This window comes from Sinocyclocheilus anshuiensis, unplaced genomic scaffold (assembly GCF_001515605.1).
Source record: "Sinocyclocheilus anshuiensis isolate Anshui unplaced genomic scaffold, SAMN03320099.WGS_v1.1 scaffold132, whole genome shotgun sequence".
NCBI classification, from domain to species: Eukaryota; Metazoa; Chordata; class Actinopteri; order Cypriniformes; family Cyprinidae; genus Sinocyclocheilus; species Sinocyclocheilus anshuiensis.
Genome location: NW_015555730.1, coordinates 1629369 through 1644283, shown reverse-complemented (window position 1 = coordinate 1644283; position 14915 = coordinate 1629369). Strand labels below are relative to the sequence as shown.

The window sequence follows — 14915 nt, the reverse complement described above, 5'->3', positions numbered from 1 at the left end:
ATTATTTCAAGACATGTAAAGCATTTTTGCTCGTTTATGTGGGCCGTCCCAAGCATGGTTGCAATGTGTTCATTGTCAAACTCCAAAATCAGATTATTTTTAATTCTTAACAAACACGCCATTATTTTATTTGAAAAAAAAAATTTATTTTTATTTTATTGACAAAATATTTTAGTTTTTTCTTGTATATTTTTTTCATTCGATCAGATAACAGATTAAGCTGTCATACAGTCATGTTACAACGTGCCCCTCAGATGTTACAGTGTACCCCACCTACGGGGCACGTTGTCACATTTCACTTTTTTGAGGGTAAATAAAGAAAAACGTACACTGTAGTTATGAAACAATATAACATATTTGTACAAGACAAGTATGAAATTACTGTGGATAAAAAATGATATTCTGAACCTCATGTGGATTTACAAAAACTGACAGTTCAAGTCAAAAAGTGTTACGTTGTGCCCCGCTCTCCTGTACTGTAGTTCTAGACTAAATGTGAACATGCATTTACTCATCTCACGTGCACAAAAAAAGATTCAGTAGGCTATTCCTCAAAATGAATACAAACAGTGAAATGCAAACTCAGAATGACGCAAACCTGCAATAATTAAATAGGTTATTATATTAACCAATGTCTTTGCTGCTGACCTGATCCAATTCAACTATTACTATTCATAATTAGTTACTTTTCTTAGCGAGTAGCGCAATATTGTAATGCATTACTTTTAAAAGTAGCGGTGTTGTTCCAAGAAACTGATTTCCTACATAGTCTGCACTGTGCTAGTTTTTGTCTCTCGTTGGCAGTGAGACTTCACCTTGAGAATTAGCCAGTAGACTCTCTCTTAACAGGCTAGTCACTGTCTCCAGCTCCTGCTCGGCCTCCTGCACGTTCAGATCCAACTGCAGCACTTCCTGTAAATCAGTGCTGGCTGACAGGTAGTCCTGAGGCAAAACATACAGACAGACCATCAAGACTTGCTGCTTGCTGCTCTGAATTCAACACTATCATGATATAAGGTTAGTTTGATGCCGCACGCACAATCATTATTCACAATGTTTTACATGTAAAATGTACAAAAATGAAGGAGACATGCTTTCTTATGAGTATAAATGGCATGTTTGATGGCACAATACACACCTTCAAGCCTTTGTGTGCTAGTGCTCGTCTGTAAAATGCTTTCTTATTGTTTGGCTCGATCTGAAGCGCAGAATCACAGTCGTGTTTGGCTTCTGCGAAACCTTCCAGCTTGAGATAGCACAGCGCTCTGAAAAACACGGCAGACATTTCTAATTCGGCAGTGCGGCCTGACTCTCTCCTCCGCTGTTTTATGCTGGAGTTGCCAGAGCTAATTGCTGACTGAAAAGCCTCGTCTGAGCAGCTCCAGCCTCAGCACTTTCTGGAAGGCTCAGGACAACATGTGCAGCTGGTTCAGTTCATTGCTACTTTGTAAGTATTTAGCTGCACCAAACTGCGGCTGTGTTCAGAACTGGTTACTATAGCGCACTGCTTGCTTCATACTGTACAGTGTATACTATATTAGTGATATATATGAGTAATACTGTATTGTGCTATTCTGAACACAGCTTGCGTTTAGCTGATAATAATAACAGTTGTAAAGTGTAGGACAGGTTTACCTGTTGGTGTAGATGGCACATTCATTAGGTCTGATGGCCAGACATTCGCTGTATTTGTCCACAGCACCTTGAAACTGGCCGTTCTTCACCGCGTCATTTCCTTCTTGTTTCAGCAATGTGAATCGAACCTCTGCTTTTCTGGCTGTGGAGAAAGTAGATTTACAGTAGAATTACACTTCTGAATACTTCCCTAAATTATAGCATCCACTCTAAAAGAGTAAATGTCACAAAACCCGTCAAGAGCATGTCTGGGTCATAATTCTCAAAATTACAAAAACAAAGAAACAAACAAATAAAAATGTAATCACATTTAAGCACATTTCCCTCCCAAATTCTCATTATTGTAGTGCAACAGCTTCTTGGTGAAACTTAATGGTAAAACAAATAAGCTTATTTTTTTATGCAAAATGTAATTTCCAGTGTTATTTTAGTATAATTTCTATACAATTATAGTATTTATAAATATTTTTCAATTTTATTTTATTTGTATATTTTCAGTTTTTATTTAAATTTTAGTTTAGGGTTTTTTTTAAAGGTAATTTTGTTATGTGCTTTTATTAGTTTTTTTTATATAAATATAACTTCAATTTAATAAATTTTTTAGCTTTATTTTTTAAATAGTAGTTTTAGTTCTTCAAGACAACATTTCAGATTTTAAGTTTTTTAAGTTAAGTTTTTCATCTAATATTTATATTTATTTTATTTCAGCTTTATTTCAATTACCAAATAGGCTTGTGTCAGTGTGCTTGGCAGGTTTGCAGTGGTTGGTCTACTGAATGGTTCTTTGTGGAACCAAAAATGGTTCTTCTATGGCATCGCTGTGAAGAACCTTTTAAGCGCCTTTATTTTGAAGAGTTCAGTTGCAGTGCAGGCAGCGAGTGCAGTGGGAATAACATAACACACACCCATGGCTATGACTGCATCTGGCTCAAAGGACAGCAGAGCAAAGGTTGTCCCATTGATCGGCGCTGATGTGTGCCGTGTGATCATGCGACCCGGTCATGATCATTTCTCAGGTCAGAATGAAACCGGAGCCGTCTGGTTCCATTACGATGAGAGCTGACTATGTTACGCTTTTACATTATTGATTGCCATCAAGCGCGGTACATCCACGCTGACAAATGCTGTTAGTTACAGCGTGTGACTGAATCTGTTTGCATAATTCCCGTAAACACGTGAACAACAGAAAATTCAAACGTCACACACAATGTCAAACCTAATAAGGCTTCCCGGCGGGCGTTTGTTGTGAGTTGTTCAACGGCATTTTTTTCTGTATGTATTATTCATCAGCATTGGCCTGCATTTGCAGGTCTTTGGTGTTCCAGCATAGATTTCTGTTTGGAAATGCATTATATTTTAATGCATTGAAACCGGAGCCGTCTGGTTCCATTACGATGAGAGCTGACTATGTTACGCTTTTACATTATTGATTGCCATCAAGCGCGGTACATCCACGCTGACAAATGCTGTTAGTTACAGCGTGTGACTGAATCTGTTTGCATAATTCCCGTAAACACGTGAACAACAGAAAATTCAAACGTCACACACAATGTCAAACCTAATAAGGCTTCCCGGCGGGCGTTTGTTGTGAGTTGTTCAACGGCATTTTTTTCTGTATGTATTATTCATCAGCATTGGCCTGCATTTGCAGGTCTTTGGTGTTCCAGCATAGATTTCTGTTTGGAAATGCATTATATTTTAATGCATGCAGCCCTCTTTCATAACCTCAGCATGAATATCCTGGTCCTGGTCTGTATAGCCATGCTTCAATAATAAAGATCAACCTGCAGGATCTTTCTGCTGAAGCTGGTTGACCAAGGAAGTCTCTCTAGTTAAGACGCCTAATGTGGATGTCCACAATATAATGCTAAAATACAGAATTTACTCTGCAAAGGTGGTACAGAAGCACTTCTGAGGTGACTGTTTGATGCAGCTCAGAAATGGCATGAATGCATTTACACAGCAATTATAGCTGTATACTTTAATATTAGGGGTTAAGGTGGGTCTGAGTAGACATTTCATCACTCTCAGCAAATATATGACGCTCTCTAAAGAAAAGATCCTTGAGTAATTCCCTAAAACCAGTTCAAACATAATGAAAACCTTTCATACAGAGCCAGATTACAGGCAGCTCATGAGCCAGCTGCAGTTTGGGTTAAGTTACTGTAAGAAAGTAGCTACAAAATTACATCTTCAACGGTGTAATTAGATTACTGTACTAATTACTCTCTCTAAAAATGATTGCATTACTTATTACTAATTAGTTTGTAAATCCCAAATCGATCTCGACCATTTGCACAATACGAGGATAGACATGAAACTGCTCGTTTAAAACTTTCAAATATAAAATTGCATATATTATTCTTGAACCGACTAAAGTATTTAAAGGGAGAAAGTTACAGTAAAAACATATATTTTAACATCAGATGTTAATGTGTGGTAACACTTTACAATAAGGTGTCATTTGTTAACATTAGTTAATGTATTAACTAACATGAACTAACAATACATTTATTACACTATTTATTCAACTTTGTTAATGTTAGTTAATAAAAAATACAGTCATGTTAGTTCACAGTGCATTAACAAATGTTAACAAACACAACTTGTAATTTTAATAATGAATAATAATAATAAGATTTTAATAATAATCCCTTAATTTACTTTTTAAAGGGAAACGTAATTAAATAACAGTAATTAATTACTTAGTAATGCATTACACCCCACACTGGCCGGCTGTACATATATAACATTACATGCATAATATCTGTGTTTTTATTCAGAGGAACCTCGCAGCTATAATGCACCTTTACTTTCTCTTTTACTATATGATGAAAAATATTTAAGATTGAATATCTATGCTTTCCTCCCAACACATTCAAAAGACCATCTGGAGGATGTGATTTCAGTTGTTCCTTCACTGTTTGTACATTTAGATTAAGTTTCAGTACAAAAGTTATTGATGGGTCATCATTGAATCATGAATTGTGAAAACATTCAAATGCAGATTTCACGCTCAAATTAATGAATGAGGGCCACTTTTAATAACCTTGTAAATATGCAAATAAGATATATATATTCAAAGACGGACCTAGGTTAACCCTTTCAGGTGTGAAAGGCACAGATATTAACATATATTTTAACTTCTGAGAAACTATTTTAAACTATACCATCCGTGTACAATTAGTAATTATGATTTACTATTACAATTATACCTTACTATTGCTCATAACTGATAACTGACTCATAACTGACTGTCTGGTAGCTGTGTTCTGGTTCTGGTGTTGGTTTTGGTTCAGTGGCGATGCGGTGTTAACTCACCCTTCTCCTGCTCTGCTCTGGCTGCGCGGGCCTGCAGAACCTCTGCACTGGGCTCATCTTTACGGTGCTGCTGGGCAGAAAGAGGAACCTTTGGAATCTCGGGAAGCTTCTCTCGCCAGTCAGGACCGTCCTGCTCGATCAGCATTTTAGTGATTCTGAGATCACATCACAAACACAATCAGACAGAACAAATGACATTACTGAAATTTTTACCATTTCACTGCAAAAAAATAACTTCCTTACAGGACATTGCACCCAAAAATGTAATTTCTGTCATCATTACTCACTCTAAAGTTGTTCCAAACCTGAAACCTGCACTCTTAAAAATAAAGGCGCTTAAAAGGTTCATGACAGGGATGCCATAGAAGAACCATTTTTGGTTCCACAAAGAACCATTCAGTCAAAGGTTCTTTAAAGAACCATCTCTTTCTTACCTTTTTATAATCTGAAGATTCTAATCTTCTTTCACCACAAAGAACCTTTTGTGAAACAGAAAGGTTCTTCAGATTTTAAAGGTTCTTTATGGAACCATTTAGACAAAAAAGGTTCTTCTATGGCATCGTGAAGCACCTTTAGTTTTAAGAGTGTGGAGTTTCTTTCTTCTGCTGAACACAAAAGAAGATATTTTGAAGAATGTGAAAAAACAAAGAGTTGATGGTCCCCATTGACTACCATAGTACTTTTTCCCGTGTAATGGAAGTCAGTGGGGACCGAAACGGTTTGTTCACCAACATTCTTCAAAATATCTTCTTTTGTGTTCGGCAGAAGAAAGAAACTCATACAGGTTTGGAAGAACATGAGAGTGAGTAATGAAAACAGAATTTGAATTTTTTTGGGCGAACTATTCCTTTAAAGGGTTAGTTCACCCAAAAATGAAAATGTTGTCATTACTTACTCACCCTCATGTCGTTCCAAACCCCAGAACGTAATCAGCGTTGTTTACGTTCAGCATGCGTGCGCTCTCTACTGAACGTAAACAACACTGATTACGTTGATTACGTTCTGGGGTACTCTCCAAAATGGCGGAAGACGGTAACTCGGAAAGAAAAGTAGTTGAATAAATTGTTATTATTGTTTTCTTTGCGCACAAAAAGTATTCTCGTAGCTTCGTAAAATTACAGTTGAACCACTGATGTCACATGGACTATTTTACCGATGTCCTTGCTACGTTTCTGTGCATTGATCGTGATATTATCCTTGCTGTCTATGGAGGGTCAGAGAGCTCTCAGATTTCATAAAAAATATCTTCATTTGTGTTTCGAAGATAAACGAAGGTCTTACGAGTTTAGAACGACATAAGGTTGAGTAATTAATGACAGAATTTTCATTTTTGGGTGAACTATCCCTTTAAGTACTTTGCTCTTATAAACGTCCTTGAAATGAGATGAATTTACTGTGCAAGACCATTTTTCTCAGACAATACATCTTTTGAAGTTTATTTTCTATTCTATTGTCAACATTTTTAAAAACATTTCCAATTAAAACAAGACTGTACGAAAAAAAATGTGTCGAAAACAGAAAAAGTACTGGTAACTTTTTGCCATCATTCTTTCAGTTTACAGACATTTGATTTAACCCTAAAACACAATCATGCAATGTGTAATTCAAAATATGGTTAAAACACCTGTGAAAAATCAATACGAAAAATTCCTTCATATTAACAGTGCATTGGGCCATATTTGTACAGACTTTTCGATGTGAAGCATAAATATTACTCAAAATATACTGCAAAATATATATAAGGGAAATATATATATACATGTACAATTAGTAAATTAACCCTGTTTTAAAGATAGGATATTGAAAATAATAAAAGATTTTTTAGAAAGCTACATTTGTAAACATTAAAATGTCATCCTGCGGCCTGTGGATTGTACCTGTGCACACTGTCGTGAGCCGCCTGCACACTGATGTCTATCTGCAGGACTGTCTTGTAATCCGCATAGGCTTTCCTGTAGCGCTCCATAGTCTCATACGCCATCGCCCGCCGGAGGAGGGGCTTCAGCGAGAAGGGGCGGAGCTCTAGAGCCCTAGAGGATGAAACAGAGGATCAAGATCTTTCTCTGATCCTGTGCCCTACAATGAACTCTCTAAATCTACATAGGAAACCATTCATAAAGCTGCATGTGTTGGAGAAATATTCATGCTAAAATACCATATAAGCTAAAGCTTGTGTTATTTTCTCTTCTTTACCCATAATTTTCCTGTCTTTCCTCTAAAATCTATTATAGGATTAAAGAATGGATGCGTCCAAACAGGACAGCGGAAAGTACAGTATCTTCACTGACTCATTGAAATTTTATTATTTCCCTCCAAAGGAGCAGAACGCGGTAACAGACTGCCGGGGATCTTAGTGACGGTTAACCAGTCTGCTGGTAAAGCTCCTTACAGTGCAACTAACTGTGTTGAGTGTTAATCTTTCTGACACAGTATTACCTCACACGTAAATCCAAGCTAAACGCAGCTCTGATTATTCTGTGAAAGTCTGGCCATTGATTCATTGAACAGAGGGAGTATGTAAATGTGTGGTTAACCTGGTGCAGTCCTGAATGCAGTCTGCGCTGTTTCCATCTTTGAGGTAGCAAGCAGCTCTATTGGAGTACAGAATACAAAGATCCTCTGGGCTGTCGATACCTGCAAATACAAGCACAGCACTGAAAATAGACCAAGAAAGCAGCTTTAGTTCTGCATGGTTACATGTGGGAGGATGGGTTCAGTGTTCAGGCAGCCATTTATGCTGGAATATGTTTTGTTTAGTCACCTGATATCATGTTACAAGCCCAACTAGTCATAGAACAAACTCTGGGGAAGCTGAGTTTAGAAAGACAGTACATCCCTGCTTTCAAAAGGCCCATTACGTAACTTTAAAGGGCACACCCACAATGCCAAGTGGCGGAAGTGAGTGGCATTTTTGTTAAACGCTTTCACTTCTGTTTCACAAAAATGCGGCTTGAGTCCCCAACATGCAATGGATTGATGAACAGCGGTTTAAGACCTTTTCCATGGGACATCTAGATAGCAGAGCCTCTCTATGAACCGGTATTGGATTCCTTCCCCTGCTTTACTCAACGCTGCTTAACAGGATCTATGCAATGTTTGCGCAATAGATGCTTTCATAGTCCACAATACAACATGATTCATTTAAATGTGCTGGTTCATTTGGAACACCCAGTACTTTTAAGTCAGTATCACTAGATTCACCAAAAACAACCATAGTCATGCCAAAACAATCACCTTACCAAAAATACCATCTTGGTAACACCAAAACCTGTTAAATTTTAAATAAAATAAATCTGTTAAATAATTAAAGTTACTTTAACACAAAATACTTGTACCCAGCCAGAATGATTCATTCAAAAAAAAAAAAGTACTTTTTAAGTCAGTATACTATAAAGAGTAGGAAAACAGATACTATAAAATACCACGTTGCCAAAAATGTCATTTTGTTGACACCAAAAATTGTTAAATACACTATTTTAACACATACATAATTATTTTGAGATGATAACCTGAATGGTTAAAATGTTAGTTGACTATATAAGTATAATATGCCAAAAATGGCATTTTGGTGACACCTAAAATCTGTCAAATATACTACTTTAACGCACATAATTTCAAGATAATTAAACACAAAATTCTAGTATCCCACTAGAATCATTAAAAAGCAGTACTTTTATGTCAGTGTACTAGTAAAACAATGATTACCTTGCCAAAATAGTCGCCTTACCAAAAATGTACAATCTTGGTTAGACCAAAGACTGTTAAATCTACTCTTTTAACACAAATGTCATGTCTGCTTTTGACAGCAAGTACTAAAACAAAATATTTGCACTCTACCAGCTTCTATACATCCGTCGATGGCCTGTGTGTATTTCTCCAGCGCGTCGCCAAACTGTCCATTTTTGAACAACATATTGCCCTCATTTTTGAGCCTGGCCAGTGGAGGAGGAAGGGCCCCACACGGGGCGTCCAGATTACAGCTCGCCCCGGCAGTGCCACTGTGCGCCGGACCAGAGCCCTGAGGCTCATCCTGGCTCTTGCCGGCTGGAAGGGTGCCATTGACTGCCGGGCTCTTCCCTTGGACTTCCTTTGAGTTGGCTGTGTTGTTTCCATGGCTCCTCTTGTACCCCGGGGTCCCAGGTTGAGAGTGCGGGCCCCCTCCCTCTCCGTGACCGGGGGCCTTCTTCTGTGAATTCCCCATGGCTGCCCTCAGTCCCTAGCACAGTACAGCGAGCTCCCGTCCTCACACACACACACACACACACTCATACACTCGCTCGCTCTCTTCCTGTTCCCTGCGCAGACTGTGAGGCTCAGCCAGAAGTGGGAGGACGCGTGACATCACGCGGGGGGAGGGGCTGCGGAGCTGCTGCAGAGTGGGGGAGGTTTCCTGTGAAACAGCAGCTAGGGGAGTTCAAACAGCCCTGCTGTATTTCATTGTGCGGAAAATCAGCTGCGGAGCCCTTCAGCTGACACTGCTCAGGATCTCTGCGCGCTTGAAGTTTACTGTTTGTGTTATGGCTTCTGAACGACTTTATGCTGTCATTTCTGTGCTTTATACTGTCAAAATAAAGCTCATGCGCTAAAGGACAAAAGCTTGGAATAATTAGAATTTTTGAATGTTCTGGAAAGAAGCCTTGTATAGTCACAGGGGCCGCATTTATTTGATCAAAAATACAGTAAAAAACGTAATATTGAGAAATATTACAAATAAAAAATAACTCTTCCATTTGAATATATTTTGAGCAAAGCTGAATTTCCAGCACCGTTGCTCCATTTTTCAGTATCACATGATCCTTCAGAAATCATGAAAATACGTTGAAAAATCAATAATTTAGCTGCTTGATATTTTTTTTTGATTAGATTTATTTCAGGATACTTTGGTGAATAGAAAATTTAAAAGCAATTATTTGAAAAAAAAAAAAATTGTAACATAAATGTCTTTACTGTCAAGTTCAATTTAATGCATCCTTTGCTGAATTAAAAAAAAACTGAAGATTGGAGTAATGATGCTTTACATCACAGGAATAAATTAGTTTTTAAAATATATTACAATAACAAATGGTTATTTTAAATTGTAATATTTCACAATATTATCTTCTTTTTTTTTGATCACGTAAATGCAGCCTTGACAAGCATAAGAGACTTATTTAAAAGAAAATATTTAAATTTTTTGACCACTAGTGTGACTGTTCATTGAAAGAAACAGAAAATTGATTTTGTGCTTATAACAGCACAAAATAACAGCAGTTATTCCGTTTAGCCATTTAAATTTTGGTTATAGTAACAAATTTTCTAGGCTACACTCAAATAAAGGTTCCAAAGGGTGTTTTTGCAGTGATGCCATAGAAGAACCATTTTTGGTTCCCCAAAGAACCTTTCAGTTCCTAAAAGAACCATTTTGAAGAACATTTTAGAAATCTTAAGAACCCTTTTTGACTATAAAGAACCTTTACTGCATTTGAAAGGTTCCATGGATGCCATTGAGAACCATTGATGCCAATAAAGAACCTTTATTTTTAAGCGTGTAGATATAAAGTTTTAGGATTATGAAACTGTCCAAATGTTAGCAAAGTTGTGATTCTGATCATCTTAATTCATACAGATTGTCAGATTTGTTGTGCAGTTTTTGCATCTATTAAAGCACAAAATGTTTTTTTTTCTTCACAAATTATGCTGGATCACGTGATCATCGGGTTTCACACAAACTTGTGGAATCTGCTATAAAACACAACAATGACAACAAATATTTTTACATTCTTTAATTAGGGGCCAAGCACACTGTTGGTGTTCCTCTTCTTCCGCTCTTGAGTCTATGGCAGCCCATAGAACTGATTGCGGGAAAGTTGTGAAATTTGGCACACTGATAGAGTACAGTCAGAACAGTCACCACTGCAAATTTGGAGTCTAACTCAAACTCTCTAGCACCACCACTTGTCCAAAGTTTCACTCATGTTTATGCTAATAACTTTTGAACTGTAAAGCACAGAAGGAAAATTATTTTTCCTCTGAATCCTTGGCTCATGCCGAGTCGAATGAACTCCAAAATGTAAAAATTGTAAGGTTTAGTTTTTTCCCTATTTTCAATTGTTCGAAAAACATACTTTTTCTAACTCGTCCGATTTTCACCAAAATTGGCTCAGATCATCTTCAGACCATGCTGGCAAACAGTTATGGAATTAAAGTTGATTCATCAAACCATTCTTGAAAAACACGCAAACGAATTCGACGAAAAGCATGCAAAAATGGATGTGAGGCTATATCTCCACAATGGTTTGGCGTATTTATTTTGGCGTGTGTTATAACAAGCATGACTTGAGACTACCTGCAGTGTTTCGGTGCAGTGCCACCTAGTGGTCGGGAGATATGAAATGGCTATTATTGCTTATAACTTCTGAATGGTTTGACCAAAAATCACAAAACCGGTCTTTTTCGATTCGGTGGAGCATGCCGAATTTTACCATGTCAGCCATTTTGGCCGTCGGCCATTTTTAATTTTGTCATAAAATGCTATATTTTACGAACGCATTGACGTATCATTACGAAACTCGGTATGGTACTCAAAAAGTTTGGGGGCAGCGCCATCTTGTGGTCAAAAGTTATAATGAAATTTCCAAAAATGCTAATAACTTTTGCTTACATTAGCCTATTGTAATGAGACTGATGTTGATAGATTCCTTGTATCATGCCGAGAACATCGATACCAATTATGTCATAACTGGCCGAACTTCCTGTCCGCCATTTTGATTCATGTTGAAAACCTACCTTTTCGAACTCCTAGAGCGTTTGTCCGATTTTCACCAAATTTGACTCGGATCATCTTCAGACCAAGCTGGCAAAAAGTTATGGATTTCATGTCGATGTACGAAACGGTTTTCGTTTTTAGCACATCAACAAATTAGCTGGAAAGATGCCAAACTGCATCTGAGGCTGCATCTCTGCATAGCTTTGACATGACACCAAACTTTGTGTGTGCCATTGTCACCTCACACAGAACACACCAAATTGATTTGATTACAGCGCTACCTGTTGGTCAGAAGTGATAAGCCATTAAATCATATTACTAGAGGTTTTATTCATGTTTTTCAGCCATTTCAATTACAATCATCCTAAAATTGCTTTTATTACTCATGGTTGCATTTGGTCTGATGCTCCATGCCATGCTTAGCTCCTCATTTTGCCTCTGGAGTGCTTGGCCCCTTAATTGCTGCTTGCAGCTATATTTTATATTTGCAGCTATATTTTATATTTGCTTTTCAACAGGAATTCATGTGATTGGGTGAAAAATTTCCCCACACAGATTTAACAACAGGTTCACAAGTTGCTAACGTAAAATAGACCTATGTTGCTTGTGAAATTTCGGTAATGTAGCCGCACCTTAATGATGGCTGATAATATTTCCATTTCTAATGGGAAAAAAATCCCTTCATCCATCCTAAACTACAAGAACAACTCACTACTTGATTTGAGCAGGGTTTACACCAAATGATAAGTTAATTTATAATTCTAAACTGCAAATACAAAAAGAAAACATCCACTCAATTTTTTTGCAAATTGAATTTTACTCAATTTTGATCCATTACTGCCCATTCAAATTGTATACATGTATTTACACAGTCAAAGATAAAAAAAAAAAAAAGCTAATTCTAACAGGAAAACGGCAGATTCATCTCATCGGGCATCAAAAACAACCACTGGAAACAGGAGTTAAGGGAAAATATAATGAACACAGGAGGGTTAATACAGAAGACCAAAAAAAAAAAAAAAATCAGATTAAAATGTAAACATGACTATAATTACTTAATTAGTATGGCATATATGGGTGCTTTCACACTTGTCATGTTTGGTTCGATTAAAACGAACCCTGGTGCGATTGCTCTGTTAGTGCGGTTTGTTCGAGTAAGTGTGAACGCTGCCATCCGAACCCTGGTGCGCACCAAACAAGCGGACCGAGACCGCTGAAAAGATGGGTCTCGGTCCGCTTCCAAACGAACTCTGGTGCGGTTCGATTGATATACGAACGCAACACGGACCAAATACTTCTAAACGAACCAAAAACAGGAAGTAATGACAAGATGCGACGCTATGCGACATGATTTGGCGACATGTCATGGAGCAACGATGAGGTTGCAGGTGGTGAAAATAACACGCAAGAATGAGCGCGCTTAGTCCAGCAGGCGGCATTAGGCGTGTTCGACTTAAAGGGTTAGTTCACCCAAAAAATGAAAATTCTGTCATTAATTACTCACCCTCACGTCGTTTCAAACCCAGACCTTCGTTCATCTTCGGAAAATAGATGGTGCCATTTTGGAGAGTATCCGCTAGAGGTAAATTGTTCAGATCAAATCACAACACGAAAGGAAACAGTCCGTGTGACGCAGCTGACACAGAACAGCATACGCTGTTTACCTCTAGCGGATACTCTCCAAAATGGCACCATCTATTTTCCGAAGATGAACGAAGGTCTTACGGGGTTGGAACGACATGAGGGTGAGTAATTAATGACAGAATTTTCAGTTTTGGGTGAACTAACCCTTTAAAGCGCATTCAAGCCGACCAATCAGGTTGTGAACGTATCACTATGCCTTTAGGTTCGCCAGTGGACCAGGACCAAATGTATCATTTTCCTTTTTGGTCCGGACCAAATGAGCCAAACTACAAGTGTGAACACACCCTATATCTGAATCAAGAAACCATGGCAAGAGCTTAATTTTGTAATTATTAGAAGAATTAAAGTAGTAGTTCACCACAAAAAAAGTCTCCATTTATTCACCACCATATGCTCTATGAAATGCATAAGAATTGTTCTTTCTTGCACATTTCTGTTCTTCACACAGCGAGTATTCTACACAGCTGTAAAGCTCCAAAAAGGGCATCCGCGCTATATTTTACATTATTAACAGCAATTGCCATTGATTACACATTTTGTGATCAAGCGCAAACCTCCTTATTTGAATGAAAGAATAATGATATAAATGGTCTGCTTTTCAAAATAACTTCAGACGACTTGGAAAATAACACACGAGTCAGATGGACCACTTTTATGGGGTTGTTGTACTATTTTTAGAGCTTTACAGATGACTATGAACTGTCATTGCATGGAAAAGAGCAGATTACAAGTTCTATTTTTCATAATGTAAAAAAGGTTACATCATATGATGTGGGTTATGGTTTTGGAACAACATGAGGGTGAGTAAATGATGGCAGTTTTCCCCCCCTTTTAGCCACTAAGCATTATTCAGCTGAGAAAGGATACATCTTTTGGTCCTCTTCTTGTACATGATTCTGTAACCGCACTCTCTGCATCTGATGGGATCTCGGGCCTTGATCTCATTTTCTGTGTGACACTCTGAAACACAGCAGCAGAAACACTGGACAGCTCAGGACAGACTGTGTGATGAAAGACAGGATTATCAATGACTAACACATGAAACACAGAACTAAAAGCATGAAGAGAGGAATTACCTCCACAAATATAGATCATAGGCTGCTGTTTAGGAGGCTGAATGTCTTTCTGAGAATCCATGGCCTGAAATACACACAAACAGCTACTACTTCATGCTTTATTATAATGATTCAACACTATAAATATATTAGATTAATTATTAAATTAATATATAGTACCGTATCTACTAGTTACATGAGCTAGACTTTACTCATATAAGAGTTTATTTATTATTCCAATGTGTACGGACACGCTCTACTATTACTCGTTAGATGCATTATTCTAAATATTTATATTAGATACAAAACCGCACAATATTATTCTTAATTTCATTTAGTAGTGTATACAGCCATGAAATGTAAACGTTCAACGCTTTACCTTTCACGCGTGAGCTCTCGGTTTGCTACAAAACGCTGCCGGCGTTCACGCATGCGCAGTACTTACAGAAAGACATCAGAGTAACGAACGCTGCTATTGGTTGAAACGAATGATTGACAGAAATCGAACGCCTGAG

The 14915-nt window shown here is 37.7% G+C and overlaps 2 protein-coding genes across 2 annotated transcripts in view; both read right to left on the bottom strand.

Moving 5' to 3' along the window:
- The window catches only part of LOC107672845 (sperm-associated antigen 1A), a 14570-nt gene extending 5307 nt beyond the window's left edge, over nucleotides 1–9263 (bottom strand). The window contains exons 1-7 of the mRNA XM_016466216.1: nucleotides 8794–9263; nucleotides 7491–7590; nucleotides 6834–6986; nucleotides 4957–5111; nucleotides 1636–1777; nucleotides 1139–1265; nucleotides 816–942 (exon numbers count right to left, since the gene is read on the bottom strand). Coding sequence (XP_016321702.1) covers nucleotides 816–942; nucleotides 1139–1265; nucleotides 1636–1777; nucleotides 4957–5111; nucleotides 6834–6986; nucleotides 7491–7590; nucleotides 8794–9157 — 1168 coding nt within the window. The 5' untranslated portion in view covers nucleotides 9158–9263. The remainder of the gene's footprint in view (nucleotides 1–815; nucleotides 943–1138; nucleotides 1266–1635; nucleotides 1778–4956; nucleotides 5112–6833; nucleotides 6987–7490; nucleotides 7591–8793) is intronic.
- Nucleotides 9264–12586: 3323 nt separating this feature from the next.
- On the bottom strand, nucleotides 12587–14880 carry polr2k (RNA polymerase II, I and III subunit K). The gene is made up of 4 exons (XM_016466217.1): nucleotides 14780–14880; nucleotides 14422–14485; nucleotides 14213–14305; nucleotides 12587–12650 (listed from the first exon to the last, which is right to left on the bottom strand). Exons 2-4 carry the CDS (start codon nucleotides 14480–14482, stop codon nucleotides 12628–12630), a joined length of 177 nt encoding a protein of 58 aa, XP_016321703.1. The 5' UTR covers nucleotides 14483–14485; nucleotides 14780–14880; the 3' UTR covers nucleotides 12587–12627.
- Nucleotides 14881–14915: the final 35 nt, after the last annotated feature.